General features: G+C 38.0%; 2 protein-coding genes across 3 annotated transcripts; both read right to left on the reverse strand.

The window, feature by feature from the left end:
• Nucleotides 1-7,814: 7,814 nt before the first annotated feature.
• On the reverse strand, nucleotides 7,815-10,211 carry LOC116215452 (probable BOI-related E3 ubiquitin-protein ligase 2). 2 transcript variants are annotated; one of them, XM_031551163.1, is made up of 4 exons: nucleotides 10,003-10,211; nucleotides 9,781-9,881; nucleotides 9,084-9,400; nucleotides 7,815-8,408 (listed from the first exon to the last, which is right to left on the reverse strand). In XM_031551163.1, the coding sequence occupies exons 1-4, from the start codon at nucleotides 10,068-10,070 to the stop codon at nucleotides 7,881-7,883; spliced, it is 1,014 nt and encodes a 337-aa protein (XP_031407023.1). In that variant the 5' UTR covers nucleotides 10,071-10,211; the 3' UTR covers nucleotides 7,815-7,880. The 2 variants fall into 2 exon arrangements, with proteins under 2 accessions (XP_031407023.1, XP_031407022.1); XM_031551162.1 differs by having other exon boundaries at nucleotides 9,781-9,887; nucleotides 10,003-10,209.
• A 1,455-nt stretch (nucleotides 10,212-11,666) lies between these two features.
• Nucleotides 11,667-13,557, reverse strand: LOC116214826. Its single transcript, XM_031550303.1, has 3 exons — nucleotides 12,806-13,557; nucleotides 12,504-12,689; nucleotides 11,667-12,363 (listed from the first exon to the last, which is right to left on the reverse strand). The coding sequence occupies exons 1-3, from the start codon at nucleotides 13,301-13,303 to the stop codon at nucleotides 12,064-12,066; spliced, it is 984 nt and encodes a 327-aa protein (XP_031406163.1). The 5' UTR covers nucleotides 13,304-13,557; the 3' UTR covers nucleotides 11,667-12,063.
• Between the last annotated feature and the right edge of the window lie 5,423 nt (nucleotides 13,558-18,980).

Consider the following 18,980-nt stretch of genomic DNA (forward strand, 5'->3'; position numbering starts at 1 on the left):
ATACTTAATCCCTGAGGATATATATACAAATTTTCTTCTTTTCTCTCGACCCAGATTAATTGAAAGTACAAAGAGAACATTTTCAATAGATGCTATTCCATGTATATATAATGTACTTTTCAGGCTGGAGTTCTTTTATTCATTTTTGTAATTGTGAGCGTATATATATTAAATAATAACATATTTATAGGTAAAGGGCACAAAGATGGACCCTGCAAGTTGAACATTAGGAAAATGATGACTAATTATTTCCCGCAGATACTCAACTGATAATGTGCCTATGATTCTCATTATTATTGGCGACATATAAAGTTGAATTGTCTCAGTCCCACTTTCCCATAAATTTCTCCCTCTCCTTTCCCCTTTAAAATTACTTATTAATTTGGTCTCTTATTTATAACCCAAATTAATCAAATGCTAGAAATTTATGTTATAATTTGATGCATTTTAGAAAGTTCCGACTGAGACGACCGAGCCATTTTATACACCGATGATTTCCTAGGATTTTCTTTTTCTCAGGTAATTAATCCTGATTCCAAATTTAATCTTCCGCAAACTTCAAATTAATTTGATTATATACTCATAAAGATAATCAACAGTGTGACCCGATGACAGCGAAATTTTCGACCAAATATTAAAATGGAGAATATCAAGATCTGAGAAGAGACAACATATAGAAGACAGGGTGAATATCTGAATGAAGCCATTGTTTAGACGATGATGATGTTCATGGTGTATCCACCTACGGTGTATATGTGCATATGCATACATATGATAACTTCTCTCTCCAAAAATATTTTAGAAGTTATTAAACGTACATCAATAAAGAATAGGAACTCGTATACGATACGACAAGCTACAGAGGCTCTCTCTCTCTCTCTCTCTCTCTCAGCTCGTCTCTTCTTGCACTCTCCTCTTTGTTTGTCTGTTTCACATTATTTGCACGTACATTATTATGGCCTTGTGTAATTTTCAATCCGATATAATTTATTACGACAATTTGAAGTCCATAGCTACAGCCAAGAAGTGAAATAAAAATAAAAATACTATATACAAATAAGAAACTTAGTTCCTATATCTAATACAAACAATAAAAAAATAAAAACTTATCCAATTTAAATATTTGTCTATCGACAATTTCTTTTATTTGAAGACAATAAATTTATAATTCTTATATCTCAACTGGAGAAGAATATATAATTAGTTCGTCTAAATTATATCAAATTAAACACATCAAGCCAATTTGCCGAAAAAATACCTCAATTCAAGAAATAATCGTGCAGTGACGCTCGCTTTTAATTAATTTGAAATCGAGAGATTCTTAATTAATTTTTATCAATGAGACTTCTCAAACCTAATACATTTCGACATGTTCATGAACTTACCGTTTACCTAAAAAAGGAAAACCCCAAATATATAAAGAACCTTTCATGCATGCAAAAGAAAGCTTTAGAAATATAGAAAGATACTAATGCTTTGGTTGTACAATTGTTTGACATTTGCTACCATATATAAAGAAACGCAAAAGCCCAATTAAACCCAATTTAGATCAGTTACATTAAAAGAAGAGAACAAGTCATGTCTTACCCCTCCATTATCTATCTTCCCTTTTTCCTTTTCTTCCTTTACTTTTGTTAATAAATCACTTCGATTTCTACGTGAAATTACAAATTAAAGGCACCTACAACTAACGTAAGAACATTATTTTTCTACCAAAGTTAGCAAAAGAATGCATTTTTATATGGAAAAGAGAGTTCTAAGAATTATTTTAATTTGATCGCACTTACACCCTTCAATTTGAATTGTGGAACAATAATAGGACAAGATCCTTAGTGCGTCTTTGTCCTTCGAATCCCCTCATACGTACTTTAGAATTGCATATATCTAATTAATTTTCAAGTTTCAAATCATTACATCACACACACAAGGCTTATCATCCACTGAATCATGATGTCCCAACATTGTTGCACTTATCATGGACTAGTTGCACCGATATAAGAGGTTCCAAACGCAAAATCTTTAAATGTAATCTTTTCTAATTATTTGTTACTTGACACTCGCTGTATATGAGGATTGGAGTTAAATAATGAGGCAAACACATGCATTCAAGTACAACACATCTTCAACCACGATGATATGTGGTGCAACAGAAATTGCACTTTCAGTGGATAATTTTTACATACAGTGGAGGAATTCGAAACAAAGTAGAAGCACCCCATGATCAGAATCAAGTCACGCTTAAACGAGATTAATTTCAGCTATTAGACTCGGAATATCCGTGATTCCACTGACATGCACATATTCTTCCACTCTTTGAAATCATCAATTGCATCTACACATTAATTTTTGCAGTCCTTCACTGCACATATATCTTTACTTACATCTACACATGTAGACATTAATTTAAATATTTTCCATCACCAATATAATCTTCTGCTAAATATTAACCTAGGATTGTGAAATACGTGATAATTAACAAGGAAAACAAATCAATTTTGCCAACCGCGCTCTCAAAAAGGTTAATAACTATAATAGATGAATGATTAGTTTATAATTTATTACTTATTGGATAGGTAAATAATCATCTTTCGGCCCGTTTAACTGACCATCTGGATAATCGATGGGGCCTTGATTGAGCATGTTGAGACGATTCCTTCCCTAAAGTTGATTGTTACTATTGCAAAAGAATCTGTGTTGTTGACATAAATATGATTAAACCCTAAAAAGCATGGTCTCCCAAATGTCAAAAAAGACAGATAAAATTGGTCATATGTATTAATTTAAGATTATTCATGTGGTTCGATGCACATTTTCTTAAGTAAGGTTTTGAATTCGTTGATAAAAGAGTTCCGCTCCTTAAGTACTAAGTTGACGAATTAAAAATTGAATTAATCGAGAATTAGTAATTATTCGAATATCAGGTGACATACCATAGAAAATTGGTATTATGTAGAAAGATTGGGTTGGAGATCATCTTTAGAGGGGGAACACAAAGGCTGTTGGCTCACATGCCCGTCACCTTCTTTTCCTTTCCTCCTTTCTATCAAAATCTCTCTTCTTTTCACATATGCAGTGAACGTTTGAAAGACAAATGGAGAGTAGGGTCCACTAACCGGATGGGGGATCATGATCACTGCCGTTGATCCTTGATCAGAAGGCTCCCCTTCGATCATCACCGAAGAAAACCTATCTGGGTCCCACCATCATCTTCTCCAATCATTCCATGCAATGCTACATGAAGACCCACCTTTCACCTCCAATGTTACCAGGGCACCAAAAAAAAAAGGTAGGGTGTTAAAAGCGGCAAAATTTGTTCGGTGGTATGCCAATAATGCATGACATGAAAACGCCAATCTGCCCGATCTCATGGAATTTTGTGGGAAATTATAAGCAATTGATCTTCGTAGGGTAATCCTTTTTCTATCCTCTCTTTTTCTTGGGTTCTCTAGGGAAATGTTATTTTTGTATATCACTCGAGTGATTAATTTGCAATATCCTCGATCCGATAGACGTGTGCTTATGAAATAATAAATTGAAGCGCTTTTTAGGGTGGGGGGGAAGACAGGCAAATGGCACGGTATAATTACATATGGTCATACACATTGAGGGTACGTTCCAGTGATGAGAACTTTTAAACCGATCTACGGACTGTGATAATACATGTTAAATGTTATCCTATTACCTAATTAAGCAGAAAGCATTCATCGGATAATTACAACCATACACGAGGACTTTTGCAGTTAATACTAATCCATTACAATGGAAACACTGCAGCACCAATTCTAAGCTTGCTTTTGGTTTTGGAGTTGGATAAGTTATCCAATTCAACTTAATTTTGTGTAATGATCGCAAGTATTTATAAATATATTAATATGTGAGAATATATATTTGTATGTATATATAGATGTGAAAGTATTTGAGAAATATATTATTAAAAAATTGATTATAAAAGTAGTTAGGAAAAAGTAGGAGTGACAAAATATTATAAAATGTAAGTTTAAAAATGATTAGAAAAAAATATGAGTGAGAAAGTATTATTAAATTGAATTAAAAAAAACAAAATAATTATTATTATATTGTTAAATTTGGAACAGAATAGAGTTGAGTTGAGCTGAGTTTAATTATTATTAAAAAATCAAACAAAGCACGCTATCGTAGTCACGATATGAGGTGGCTCGGACCGATAACTATATTCTGGGGGACTGATTTCGTTAGAGGGAATTATCAATTATAGAATATTCCGTATCGTGATGGGGAGATCCTACTATATTGTTAATCGAAATCCCGAATATGGTGGAACGAACAATATCTTGTATTGTTTAGTACAAACATCACGACGGTCGTACACGAACGATCAGAAGATACGTGCCCACTGAAAAAAATAAAAAGGAAGGGAATACTGTAACCTAGGCAATAGCTATAAGAATATGCACTAAAGCTCCAAAAAAGCAATACGATGCGTACAACATCTGATGAAAAGGATGCAAAGTGGAGGGAAGGCCATGGATTAGAGATGGCAGAAGATCAACCCCCACAAAAAGAAAGTGAGAGTAACCAATTTGGATTGATTTGAATGATTCGCATTTGTTTTTATTAAGACATAAAATTTCAAATTCGAATATTATAAATGGAGAAAATTCAAGTTAAAAGATCCGGTTTGAACTAGATTAGTTGAGATCTTTCAGATTTTTGAATACCGGAATGCATTACCGAAAAGAAAGTGAGGTAAAAAAGAAGGAAGAGAGAAAGAAAGTGGAAAACAGCTTTTATAGGGAATAAGAGCTTCCTAATCCTTCCCTCCTCTCCCAATTCAAAGATTATTTCATTGGAAGAACTGAGAGAGTTAAAGCTCTCTGTTGCCATAAATTGGAGATCTCTGACAGAGATACACTACACATATTCGTATTCATACATGCATGCACATATAGTACATGTTCATTCCCCCAAAGGGGAGCTTTAGGTGATTCCATTTTTAAGATAAAAGAGAGAAGGAGGGGTGGGAAAGTGAATTAAAGATGGGGTAATTTACAGAGAGTGAGGGTGTGATCAGATGTTTGAGTGGGAGAGGTGGAAGTGGAGGTGGAATGATAGGGTTTTTAGCAGATAGTATTAATCATGAAAGGAAGCACAATATATCTATCCTCCCCACTTTAATTCCCTCTGGCCTGTCACCACTTTCTAGGGCATGATTAGAAAAAGGGTCTTTCATGATCTGATCAATCTTCCTCCTCCTCATCCTAGTGAATAATGATATATGAGGCGAGTATCACTTATCCACTTTAAATGTACGTATAACATAAATATTCAATTGGGATCGTTGTAAATGAAAAACTGGGCTTACAATAGTCATACTGCTTCGCTATTAGAGTAATTTCGATTAGGTATTACTCATATAAATTGAATGAGCTACTATCGGGTGAATTTTTTTTTTTTAATAATTCTGGATTCCCGGGCACATTTCAACTAGTTTCTCCAATAGCATCAACCAAATCTTGTTCCTCAAGATTCCTACTTTCCCTGCGTGCCCTACTGATGATTGATCCAGAGGAACTAGAGGACTTATGGTGTAACCCTAATTATGGTGCTGCCTTTTTGGGTAAGCTCGTCGATCGAGTTAGTCTCTATATATATGTATGGTGATCGGTCGTTTGGGTTGTGCCCAACAACCAGTCAAGCCCTAATTAAAACCAACAACCTTTTTACCATCTGGTTGTGAAAAGTGAAAGTGGCGCAGGGCAATGATCATATATATGACCATAAACTTGAACACATAATAATGAAATATATCATGGGTCTCTTTAAAGAACTGTTGTTTATACCTGCAAGTCATTTGATCAACTTATTATAATGGAATTCACGTATAAGAATGGGGCATTCACCTTACAAAAAGTTGATCTGACAATACATAGCACAAGGAACGGTAATTTTTCCTATATTAAAGGTGTAGAATGTTAGTACTTTTAACCCTGATAAGCTTGATCAATAACTTAATTAAGGGTTACGTACTATCCTGCAGAGATACTACAAATTGGAGATTTCTTTAACGTATCAGCTATAGAAGCCCCGACATTAGAATTGGAACCATAACATTCACATATCCTGCAGCATGCAGGTGGCGCACTTGATAGCTGAACGTCTGCTTTGATGCAGGGTGTGGGCAGCTTGGGGAGCTTAGATGCAACAAGGAATCAGATAGAGAATGAAGTTTGGTTTCTTTCATTCGGTACTCTACCCTCAACCGGGGACTAGAAGTTCAGAGCTCGATTCTTGTTACTCTGGCTTTCTCCATACCATCTCCTATCCTTATCCCTATAGGCCCCTCTCTAATGATCAGAAAACGTTAGGGAAATTCTTGACATGTCTGGTGCATGTGTTTCCTCTGTTTATGTTTTATTTTTGCCTAGAATTATAATTACGAAACTCATGGCCCATTAGAGCCACGCGGTTTCTATAGACGAAGAAGTTGGACGTAGAGGCCCATAAGGTACTACATGGGATCCCACTCACAAGCTTCATAAGGCAACCAGATTCCCATAAGCCTAACGCCCTGCAATTTGCATCAACCATGCCAAATGTGCATGTCAGGATTCCGATCATTTAAAGCATATATATTTCATATAGCTACCCGCGAAATAGAACAGGCTTTTCGGATGTGGTCGAGGACTAAATTAGACAACAGTATGTGAAGCCACCTTCTCAGCTCCGAACCAAGACAATTCAAATCATCCGGAAAAGAGAACATTGGCCATTGGTATCTGCAGTCTGTCTCACTATTGGCTTGAAAGAATAAATGCACATTCATGCTTGTTCTGTTCTCGTTGAATCCTGAGCACCCTCAAAGATCACAACTGCGTCATCGGACTACCATGGAACGCCTGAGATCAAATCAGAAGCTGGTGTTTCCCCTGTTGCCTATTGTATGATTGAAAGAGGAGGAGAAGTCCCCAAACCTCTGCAATGAGACGGTGCTGAAGTACGGAGTTCAATAAAAGCATCGAACATATCTAAAACTGTTTAATGAAATGATACTGATAAGCCTCCTGTCATCAGAGATGAGGAATACTATCTCCAATGACCCAAATGATTCTAGGCAAAAGGGCCGATAAGAATGCGAAAGACTACGTGAAACTATATGGCTCTTCCTTTTCCACTTCCCTCTAATTCCAAGAAGACTGAAGCATACCTCTACCCTGCAGGTTGGCGATGTTCACTGTAAAATGGCTGGAACGGGGCATCTTTAATTTCATCGACAAATATGCAAAGCACAAAAGCTTCTCATTAGCGTTAAACAGATAGGAGATTATCCGAAGTCTAGCATTGTAAAACAAAGCAGAACAGAAGAGCTTGTAATGGTGATAATGAAACTAATGGGCAAGTTCCAATCCATGGACACAGTCCCATAGGTTAACAGCTGAAAAATAAAATGGTCCCTTCCAGTAATCATTTTTCTCTGTTGAAATGGAAACGACATAAGACAACTAGCTCAATGCTTACTAAGAATCGGATACGGATAGATAGAAAGAGAGCCCCTCTTTGACTCTATTCAAAACCTAGAGCAGCAGACGCAACAAAACCGACCACGAGAGCCCCTTAAAGTTCGTGACTGAACTTAAGCAGAATGCACACCCTCAATCTCCAGCTACGGGTTCCACAAAAAACTTTCCATTTGCAGTAACAAGTTAAATCGTCCCATCTCCGATTTCATGCAGCAAAAGTTCTAAGTTTCTTTCATTTCCCCATGTTATGAGTTTCAAATAACTAGTTTCTTGAATATATATGCAATATCACCAAAGAAGGCAAGGACACAAAAGAAAGAGATGAGCTCCAAGGGGATAAATGATTTCTAAGATATATTGTTAATTCTTTACATAACAATGCTATTACATAAATACCTCCACACCCGCAGACTTTGAGGATTGACACAGCGGGCAGAAACTAAGCTTACTCTCACACTCTCTACACGCACACAAGTGCTTACAAGGTAACAGCAGCATGCAAACTCGATTCACTCTGCAAAACTTACACAACATCGTATCCCTCTTCTCACCGTTCTCTTTGCAGAGCAAGTGCAGATCCGTGGCACGGCCATTGCAGCAGGAAGCAGTATCATCGACCTCGCTGTCTCCACATCCTTCTTTACTGTCTCGGCTCTGTGCGTAAATCTTTTGAAGGTTATAGTTGAGTGCAGAGATCATGTTCTCATTGTAACGGGCTTGTTGCTGCCAAGCACCAGCTTCCACAGTCAGTTGTTCCACCTGTTGTTCGAGCTCCATGTTCTTCCTGTTTATTATCTCGAGCTCATTTTCTTTCTCGCGAAGTTTCTGGAGAACCTTATCTTCCAATAAGGAGAGGTGCTGAAGTTGGCTCGACTGAATCTTGTCTAAAATATTTCGTCGCAACCGCTCAGCCTAAAAATAAGAATGGTTAAGACTGTCCTATTGTAGAAAGAAAATATTACACAAAGTAATGCATAAGTTGAAGAGCATCAACAGCCATAACTAAAGGCAAGAAGACGATATAAGCAGAAATAATGTTTTCCAAAACAGGATCAAATCTGGGTGAAGCTTAACTAACATTATTAATCAATTTAATCCAGAATGTACTAGCACTAGCAAATATTAAGGAGAAACCGAAAGGATGAGACTAACTAATATTCCAAACAGGCGACGAACTTGCCATGCTAAGAAAAGGATAATTTAGATTTGCCAAGATGATAAAGCATAAATGGCATCACCAGGAAAAACAAGGACCTCAACTAAAGTTTGCTCTTATTGCATCAGTGTCAAATAAGGGAATGGGGCCAAATGTTGTCAAGTTTCAACCAAAATTGATGATTCAGCAACAGAGAAGATGTGTCAAAGAACAACGATAATATTTGCGATATAACACTAACTGCACCATGCTGAAAAAGTTAAGAGCAAGGACTACGAAAAGCCAGTTCAACGTGTCATAAAGAGCTTAGGATGATGATTACACCAAAATTGTTACTGAATGATTCAGTGTTAAATGCTTGTCAGCGGCAAAATGGATAGGGATAGATCTAATTCAGCGGAGAAATTATTGTGATTGGCGAGATATCAAACCTCAAGTTTGAGAAATCTTTCGATCTCTGCATCCTGTTGGCGTAATTCACGATCAACATCGTCTATGAGGAGAGACAACAAGGCTGAGTCTCCCGAAGACACCATCTTGTTATTATCAAAGGACAAACCTAGACCTGTCGAGACAGATCGTGCTTGCAAGAAGTCAAGGGACGATATCTGTGAATTGTTATCAAAGAAATCTTGCTCCTTCAGCTTTTTCCTATTTGTCTCCAACCCGCAGTTGAATTGCAAATCATGCCCGCCATCAGTGCCATCTGTGCCAGGGACTGGAATCGGAGCAAGCCCGACAACATGAACTACACCACAACCACAAAATTCCAAATTAACTCCGGAGCTAATTTAGTCAGAAACAGGGCAACGAAATGACGCTAAGAAGTCCTGTTTTAGCTACACAAACAAAAGGCAATCCAAATCAGAGCATTTCGGATGCCTATGGGAAGGCACATCCGCAATTACAACACAACAACGTAGAATTGAGCCTATTCACATCGCCAGAGTCATCGAATTTAGCTCAAAAGATTAACTTAGAGAAATGCAGCAAAATGGAATTGAATTTCCTGATTTGCATATATCAAGGATGCCCGGCCAATGCAACTTTTTTCCACGAAAATCACAAGAATCCACATGGAAGCGGAAAATTAAGGGGGCGGGGTGAGATTGAAATTGCCAGATTTACAAGGGGGAACGTAAGGAGGATGCTGAGACTGATCTTGCAGATTGTTGGGCGCGTAATACCCCACCGGCGGCGAAATCTGGCCGTCCATCGGACCTAAATTCCTGTTGCTGCAGGAAAATCGAAAATTTAAGGCGACAACGATGATGAATCCCATGAGAAAACAACGCACAACATCAGATCAAGAAACAAAAAAAATTGCAGAAAAGGGAAATGGAAAAATACCTAAAGGGATCGGATTGTTGTAGCTGAAGCTGCGTCTGCGTGTCGAAATGGTGTTGAGGAAAAGCCATGGACGAGCTGGGAAAAGTCCTAGGGTTTTCTTCTCAGACCAGCGAGCTCGTTGATGACGAAGATTAGCCCAGTTTCCTCGTCGGTCCTCGGACAGAGCGCTATTTGTGAGGAGAGTCCCTCATTTTTTGAATTTCCATCAGAGGTCCTCGGATGTCATTTGGGCTGTGGACCTAAATAGCATCTTTCTCTCTTTAGTTTAGCCCAATGTTGGACCCCTGGAGTGTTTTTTCGGATTTTGTGGCTTCTCATAGTGTACCTCGGGGTGTGGCGGTGTACGACGTAGACGGGAGAGGACACAAACGAAGAAGTGTATGACGAAATGTTGGCATGCCGCAGGCATCATGAAACATGGCTAGATATGAATGGATTATCTGTGATCATTAGTCGTTTTGAGGTGCGTCTTTCAAAGTTCGGGAATCTTGTGCGTGCAATGGCATGGGGGTGGAGGGTGATCGAGGCAAGCTTTGGAGTGTGATCTAGGGGTATTACGCACATATGAACTTGAGTTAGAAATGAATTGCATGTGTTGCGTGAATTGGGTTGTTTTGGACGTGAGTGATGGGATGTGATACTGATGGACGTATGAGCGTATGCTTGTGGACATGGCTGTCGTCCATGAACCTGCTATGGACGTGAAGTGTCATTCATGAACGTGTATGCCTGATCTTATGAACGGGAAGTTTCATTCACGGACATACATGACCGTGCCTGCGAGCAAAGAGTGCGTGCCGGCGCTGCTGCTACCTAACATGTTATACACGTCTGGAGAGCTAGCCTGATCAATGCTCAACTCGCGTCCTTGTTGCTCATGAGATGGATTTTGGACGTTCAAATGTGTGCCCAACCCATTGCCTCCGAAGACAGTGACGGCCAACACATGTGCACCATCAATTGATGTGCTCATGACTGTGATCCAGTTTGCAATGGCATCAAACGTTAGATGGCATTCAATTGCTCCTGCCCCAGACACTTTCAACATGATCAAAGAAGTCAAAGTCAAAGGTTGATCGTGCCCATTGACCAAGTTTGACCGACGAGTTGAGGGCAGTCACCGAATGCAAAGAACTGTCCGATTGTGGCTAAGGATGTGTCAGGGATATGTCTGATTGCCTGCTAAAAAAATGTTGAGGCAGGTTTCAACTTATAAGAGGCCATCAGGGATTCTCATACTTATATTGGAAAAGAAACATCGACATTTCAAGAGTTCCTTGTGTCCTTGTTGTAAACCGAGAGCGCAGTCGGTAATGGAAATTGCATGTCGAGTGGTAAGTGTAAGCACGGCTAGAGTCATGTGAGAGGCATGATTTGGTAGTCTGGACTCAGAATAAAGTTTTAAAACAAAGTGAAGGTTCCCATCATGATTATGGACCAAGTAAGTGGTTTCGTTTCATTGTCCTCTTTTCATTCCCTCCCTTGTATGTGCTTATAAGATACTCAACGTCAAAGCTTTTTGAACAATGGCAACCTTTTATGTGGCCGAAAACCCGAGTCGTATCCAAGTTCAAGCAGGTCCGTCTAACCACTCCTTTGCAATGACTTATGTTATGGGGAACACATAAAGAACATGATAAGTTGGGCTTAATTGTAAACAAAGATCTTGTAATGTGCACTATTTGAATAAACAATTTTATGTCTTTTACACATAATAATATTATTTATTATCATTTATATCAAAAGAAAGAAGTAAAGAATAATAATAAAACACAGCAAAAAAGCCACCACCACCACCCCCACTCACAAGTCACCACGGAATCAACCTTTCCCCTCCCGGGCATCTCGGGCAGCGAAGAAAGTCCAACTCCGCCACCCGATTCCCCTGCCCGATCAACTCCGACACCTGCCCGTTGAGCTGTCCCGCGTCTTCTCTCCCGTCCCACTAACATAAAAATTCGATCTTTTTTAACCGAGAAAAAGAAAGAAAAAAAAAAAAAAGATAAATAATAATCGACTAATCAAGAACCCCAACTGGGTAATCTTGATCCGCGGGACTGATCAGCTGTACGTGCAAGATTTCTCGAGGTTGATCGGGGAATTGAGCTTCTTGGGGTTGAAGTTGACGGAGCACTCGATCTTCTTGTAGAACTTGGGCTTCACCAGCTTGCCCAGGACGTAAGCTCTCGACCGGACGACGAAGCTCAGCTTCAACGGCACCGGCGCGGTCGTGGTGGTTTTGCTCGACCCCGACGACGGTGTGGTGAGAGCGGATCCGCTGCCGTACAGAGGGATCTTGTCCCCGACCACTGAAATCGACACAGTCCTGTGGCTCTTCCTCGACTGATAGAACTTCTTAATCTGCAGGACCCATTACCCCATTTAACCCCAGTTAGTCCAAACGGAAAAAGAAACTGCGCAAACGCACGAATCGATATGACGGATGAAATGGAAATTGTGCTGAAATCGATAATTTGGGCAGAAAGGTGTTCATTGCTTACAGCTCCAGAGGCGATTGTGAGCTGGGAGTAGGTGAGATCCACGGGGGACGAGGTGACGTGGACGCCGAAGAATGTGCCGGTGTTCCGGTAAACGAGCTTGACGGTGGAGTTCACGGTGATCATGTCGGTGGCCACTCCCGTGCTGTCCGATCCCGCCTGAATCTTCAACTGCTCGAATGTGACGCTCTGCGACGAAGTAACCCGACAAGAATCACAAAATTGAGCAAAACCCCAGAGAAATCGAATGGGAAATGAAGCCAAAGAGCGAGGGAATTGGGCAGATCTGAGCTCGAACGGCGGACCTTCATGGTGATCTTGGGCTTCTGGGGTTTAGCGGCTCCCCAGAGGATCAGAGAGAAGAAGGAGAAGAGAACGAAGAACCCCAGCACGAAGGCGAGGACGTAGCACCGGCGGGGGAGACCCTTCTCGCGGCCCTCGTCCTCGAGGAGCCCTTCCTCCTCGATGATGGCGCACTCCTTCCACTGCTTGTCCCCTCCACCGCTACCCTTCCGGCCGCCGCGGGATCCGTCATTGGGGGTGATCTTCCGGGAGCCGGGCTTGAGGGAGCCAGAGAACCTGCTGGAGGAGGACTGACGGGAGTGTCGGCCGACGGAGGAGTGGGAGTGGGGAGGGGACGCGGTGGGGCTGAGGGCTGGCGTGGAGTGGAAGGAGGTGGCCGTCTTCTCCCCGTCGTGGGAGTCGCGGGAGGGGCTCTGGACATAGTAGACGGGCCGGCGGGGGGACCGGGTAGGGGACGATGGGGCGAGGCTGGTCACCTCGGAGTCTGTCTTCGCGTGCATGGCGGCTGAATTCCGATCCAACCCTTCACACACGCACACTCTCTCTCTCTCTCTCTCTCTCTCTGGCTACCCTTCAATCAATGTGGGTGGGTGAGTGAGAGGTATTAGTGGCGGAAGAGAGGAATAATAATGGAGGAGTGAGAGAGACAGTCTGTGAGAAGAGTGGAGAGCTATGGAGGAGAAAAGGCAAGTGATGGAGGAGGAGGAGGAGGAGAAGACGGAGGAGGAGGTGAAGGAATGGAGTCTACAGCCACGTTACAGTTGGCACCGTGTCACCTGTCTGTCTCTTTTTAATTTCTAGTAGTATATATTAAAATATATCTTCTTTTCTTTTTTTTGGGTCTATGATATGGGAATTTTTTTTTTTAATTTTATAATATGCTGTGGTTGTGGAGATTGGTACATTAGGGGAATAATAGTGAAAAATACGTAGCGCTTCGCAGCGGAAACTGATTTCGATATATTCCAATAACGATGAAAAATAATTAGATCGTGATGTATAACTTTCAATGTATATATTACTAAAAAATTAAACCCAAAATAACAATTTAAAACAAATTAAATCTATAATAACAGTTAAGAAAATTTATACAGCAACTAATAACTAGGCAATATGATATTTCTTTGGAAAATGTTATTGAAATTATCGTTTCAAATTTCATAAAATAGATTAATTTTCAATATCGTTTAAAATTTTGTAATAGAACTTATATTAATTTTCAATATCTCACTAGCCCTTTTCTTTTTCTTTTTTTGAAAAAGTGTCGGTATCTTTGTTCAATCAAATTCATACTTATATAATTAGGTCCTCGGCCCTCTTATGTAACCGAAAAATCATACTTACAAAGCTCCACACCCTCCCGAGTCCAACATCACTGGGGAAAATTTACAAAGTATCAGCTCAAAGCGTAGATGAGCAATAGAGAAACTATCGACCTAATCACCTGCCAAAATTGAATATCAAAAATTAATCGATACTATCTAACAGCTAAATATGAATCTGCTAGCTAAATCTGACCCTAAGCAAAAGATGAATTCTTTCACTAATACTATTCGCAATTTTCTTCACCAAACTGGGAACTGAATCAGCTTCTTTTTTTTTTTTTCCTGAATAATCAGCTGTCTTCTTGAATACTCTCGAATTCCTCTCCATCCATATTCAGTAAAAATTATAGGCCCATATATAAGAGTTTGAAGATAGTGGCATTGACCGAAGGAGTTTCCATTAAATCCAGCGACTTAGTTAGCCCATGTTCGCGTATATCACTACTCTTTATATTACATTTCAATTATGAGATGAAAAGTGACTTTGGATTCCAGCCCATGGGAGACGTGTGCTGTCAAAAGCAGTCCCAAAATAATAGTAATAATAATAATAATAATAATGTGGACAGTCACGCAAATTATTATAAAAAGTTCAAAACATTTACTTTATTAAAATATACACAGTTTTGTTGATTAATCTTGATACATGTATATAGATATATATACGTGCTTTATATATCATCGATTGAAGAGCCTCATATGAACGACCTGAAATTTTGGTAAAAATATGAAGCCAAGGATAAACTGAGAGACGAGTATAAGAACAAGTGAACATAATCCTCAAAACTACTATCACTCGCAATAAGTCGGATCCGAGTGCATTCATCGAATAAGGTTCGAAGGTAAAAAAAAACAAAAAACAAAAACAAAGTCATATTAATAATAATGACTAGATGAACACACTATATCCCTACCATACGAGGCATGAGGCGTTAATACATCTCAATCAGGCGACGACTTTAGGAAAATATGCGAGATTGAGAGGAGTCGATGTTTGAACGCCTCTGTCCAACAACCAATCTACATAATATAATGTTTCACGTCAATTTTTGGAGTTCAATATTAATTGGGAAAGTAAGGTTGGGCTTGCCCATCATTTCCTAGCTGGGGCATGGCATAATGTCGGTGGTATAAATGCCACGCTGAGATATAATATAAACATTTGCCCTCATTGAAGCCAAGAGTGCTATAGCTTTCATCTAATATTTGGATTTACGTTCTTGTGACAGAAAAATCTCGGTTTTACATGTCAGTAAAAATCCATAAGAGTCTCGTAATTTGGTAAGTCGTGCTTCATTATTCGAATATCTATCCCCCACTCTCTTTTTTTTTTATCTATGTAATTCTATATATTCATTTTCTTATTTCTGTAAGACGACTTGTAAATTTTATTTTTTTTAAACAATGTAGCCAAGATAAGGTAGAATTTGTTGGGATTGATGTCATCTTCTCCAATATAAAAATATGACCTAATACAAAGTCAGTGGATTGAAGCTTCTATAATGAATAATTGATTGAGTACAATGAGAACAAAACCCTTCTTTTTCTTCTTTTTTCTTTTTTTTCAAAAATGGAGCCAGAAACATCCATAGCTTTCACTTCAAGTTTCATTATGTTCATCCGCATATTTTTTTTCAACACAACCAACAAAATTAATGAAACATATAAAACTAAAATTTTACATGATTATGATGAGATCATTATGTACGTGTCCAGTCCAATTCTTGGTTTTCTTTTTTTTCTTTTTTTAGGTTTAGACCAATAAGCAATGGAATTCTTTAGTTCTATGTGCAAAAGTCGAGAAGGTGGGTTGTAGGGTCCACAGGAAGAGCACACATGTGAACCCCACATGGAAAGATCCCCAACTATGTCACAAACCAAATCAATCGTTTCACCAAAAAATAGAAAAATTGCAAGACATATATATATATATATATATATATACCACTTTTCCTTTTCTTATCAAGCTATGAACTTTTTTTTCTTCTTTAATTCTTTTGGTGGTAGAAGATTGTGTGGCGTGCTGCTGTGGTTCATCCACTTTAAGACTTTTGATTTTGATCTTAAAGGGTGACTTCATTCATGATACACTTATTATATACACTGCCTAGTATCTCTGTTTTCAAATTGCTCCAAGTAATCTAAGTCTAATTGATAAAAAGATATTTAAAGCATAATTTTTAAAAAAAAAAAAATCGGAAATGAAAGTGTCGATATGGAATTTTAGAGAGTAGCATGCTTCAAGATTTATTATCATGTAATTCATTTATCAGAAAAGAAATAAGAAAAACATATAAACATATTTTTTGGGAATAATTTCCCTCAATTTTTCTCCAATGGATCGAGATTTCCAATTTCTCCTTTAGGTGGGCCAATTGTCAGGTGAACGATCTAGGCCCACTTGAATGCGGTCCACTAAGCCATTCACTTGGACCGGCTGCTGTTGTGGCCCAATTACACAAGAAGATCGAAGTCGATGTTTGGACAGCTCTAGTCCTGGGCCATTGGGCCCATGAGGTCCATATAAATTTTTCTCATGAATTCGGAAATGGAATTCATTGCTCGAACCACACGTGATGCGATGTGGCATATAAATTTTAAAGCCAATCTTGATTTAGAGATTATACGGATTCTATGTCTTTCCCCTATATTTGGCTTAAGCCTCGTAGATTTTGTGTTATGCGACTGACCTAACTAGTCAGTCATACATGCTAAGTCCGAAGAATGGTCTCAGAGTTTCAGACAAAGAAGTTCGGTCTTCGTCATCGGCAAAATAGAGATGATCAACAACGTGATGCTTGACAATTAAGATGAAGCCGCCCTATGATTATTGGTCTTTACGTCCTAATTCCTCTCGTTCTCGTCCTTGATGCTTTCCAGTTTCGAGACTCATGAAACTCTCCTATACTAAAAAGTGACTACTGTAATATATTTTATAGTGATATCAAATGGGATTTTCTTTTTAAAAAGTAGTTTTTCAAAACATGTTGAAAAACAAAAAAAAAAAACAAAGAAACATGATAAGGACTATGAGTTCGCATGTATGTTCCGAGTAGCTAAAGAAGCCAAGCAAACTAGTATGCAATTGCATTATTTTCAAGCCTAAACGTACAAGAATGTCCAAGTTTATTTATTTACTCCAGTGGTTTCCCAGGCTAAATCAACTTCACTTAATGAAACCTCCACACAATGAGTAGCATTTGATTCTGCTTAAAATGATGCACCCAACCCATATGGGTTGATTTATGTGGTTTGATGTCTATTACCCTTAAATAAAATTTCGTAATCGAGTATTGTAAATGAAAACAAATTCTACGTTTGTAAGAGTTTTACCACTTAATGCGTTGATTTAGTTCGAATTTAAATTAATCGTGACCTATTCGAATTTTGAATAACAGGTAGTGAATATTCATACCTTGTTTTTTTATGCAATTCTCGGATTATACAATAAAACTAGGTCTTTTTGAGCATCGGAAAGTTAATTTTCTTAATTAGTGAGAGTCGATATATAATTGACGACACGAAAGAAAAAGGACAAAACAAAATACAAAAGGAAACATGAATTGCCAGCCAGTCAAAAAGATAATGCACAGGCATCATGTGTACATACATGCATAGCTGACTGTAATCCACGCAAGTAAAACCAAATAAACCTTGATTCCTTCCCCTCCCCCCCACCAAAAAAAAAAAAGAAAAAAAAAAGGATAAACCTGAAAATATAAATCAATATTAATTGCAATACTGTACAACTGGCGTTGAAATTATTATGTACAACATAAAATAATCTTTATAGTAATGATTATTTGAATCATCTACACAATAAATTAGATCATTAACTAGGAATAAGAGTTTGTTTTTTTTTCCTAATTTAAATTATGAGTACATCTCTTACGTGGAGGCTCCTTAATAGGAGTCTTTTACAGAAAAGATAGATATTCACTGTACGTTTTTATATTCGAAAACTGTAGATTTTTGTAATTTCGCAGAAGTAAATCTCAAAGATAAATCCTATGACTTAAAGCATAATTATCTGATTGACTTTTTCTATGAAAGACTCAATTCCACATAAAATTAAGCATTATCACAGAAGAATTAAAAAGGATATTCGATCCATATGTTTGTAACACAAAGCATCAAGTGACCCAAATAATCAATATTCTTCCCATAATTTTTAATATTACCCAAATAATTGTTTTTCGTGTCTACGATTTAATATTCTTATTGGTGGACTGTCAAATCAAGCAGCTGATTGATAATAATTGGTAAATGATGTCCTTTGATTGTAGTATAACATGCATGTATTTTTCATTTTAATAAGGATTTGTTAATTAATAAGATTACTATCCTACGGATGCATTATATGTGTATGTGTATATATATTTGTAGTTGATGCGGTGTATCCATCACATAATCTTGATGTTGGATATAAAACGACGATTTGGTGGTAGTCCGTGCTTTATCACCAACAAAAGATATAATTAATCGAAAATAAGATGGGGAGAGCGGAAATAAAATAATTAATTTGTGGTTGAGACTAATTCTGGATAATGGTCTGCGGAAATTAGTATGACAAGGATTTTCCCCTTTTTTTCTATTAAGATGGAAAAATTGAAAATATTAAATTCTTCATAAGAATCCAATTGAATTTTATTAAGTTCGACTCAATTCCGTTAATGAATTATATTATATGAAAAACAGAATTTAACTGAAATGAATTGAATAATTTTGTCTAGAATGTATTTTTAAATAGAGAAAAATTCAAAATAAGGGTTATTAGTTCCAAATAAATTGAATTATAATTAAATCTAGTTGTTTTTTACCTGATTTAAAACTCAAAATAAATCTTGCATTT

The sequence above is a fragment of the Punica granatum genome, chromosome 7 (genome assembly GCF_007655135.1).
Source record: "Punica granatum isolate Tunisia-2019 chromosome 7, ASM765513v2, whole genome shotgun sequence".
Taxonomy (NCBI): Eukaryota; Viridiplantae; Streptophyta; class Magnoliopsida; order Myrtales; family Lythraceae; genus Punica; species Punica granatum.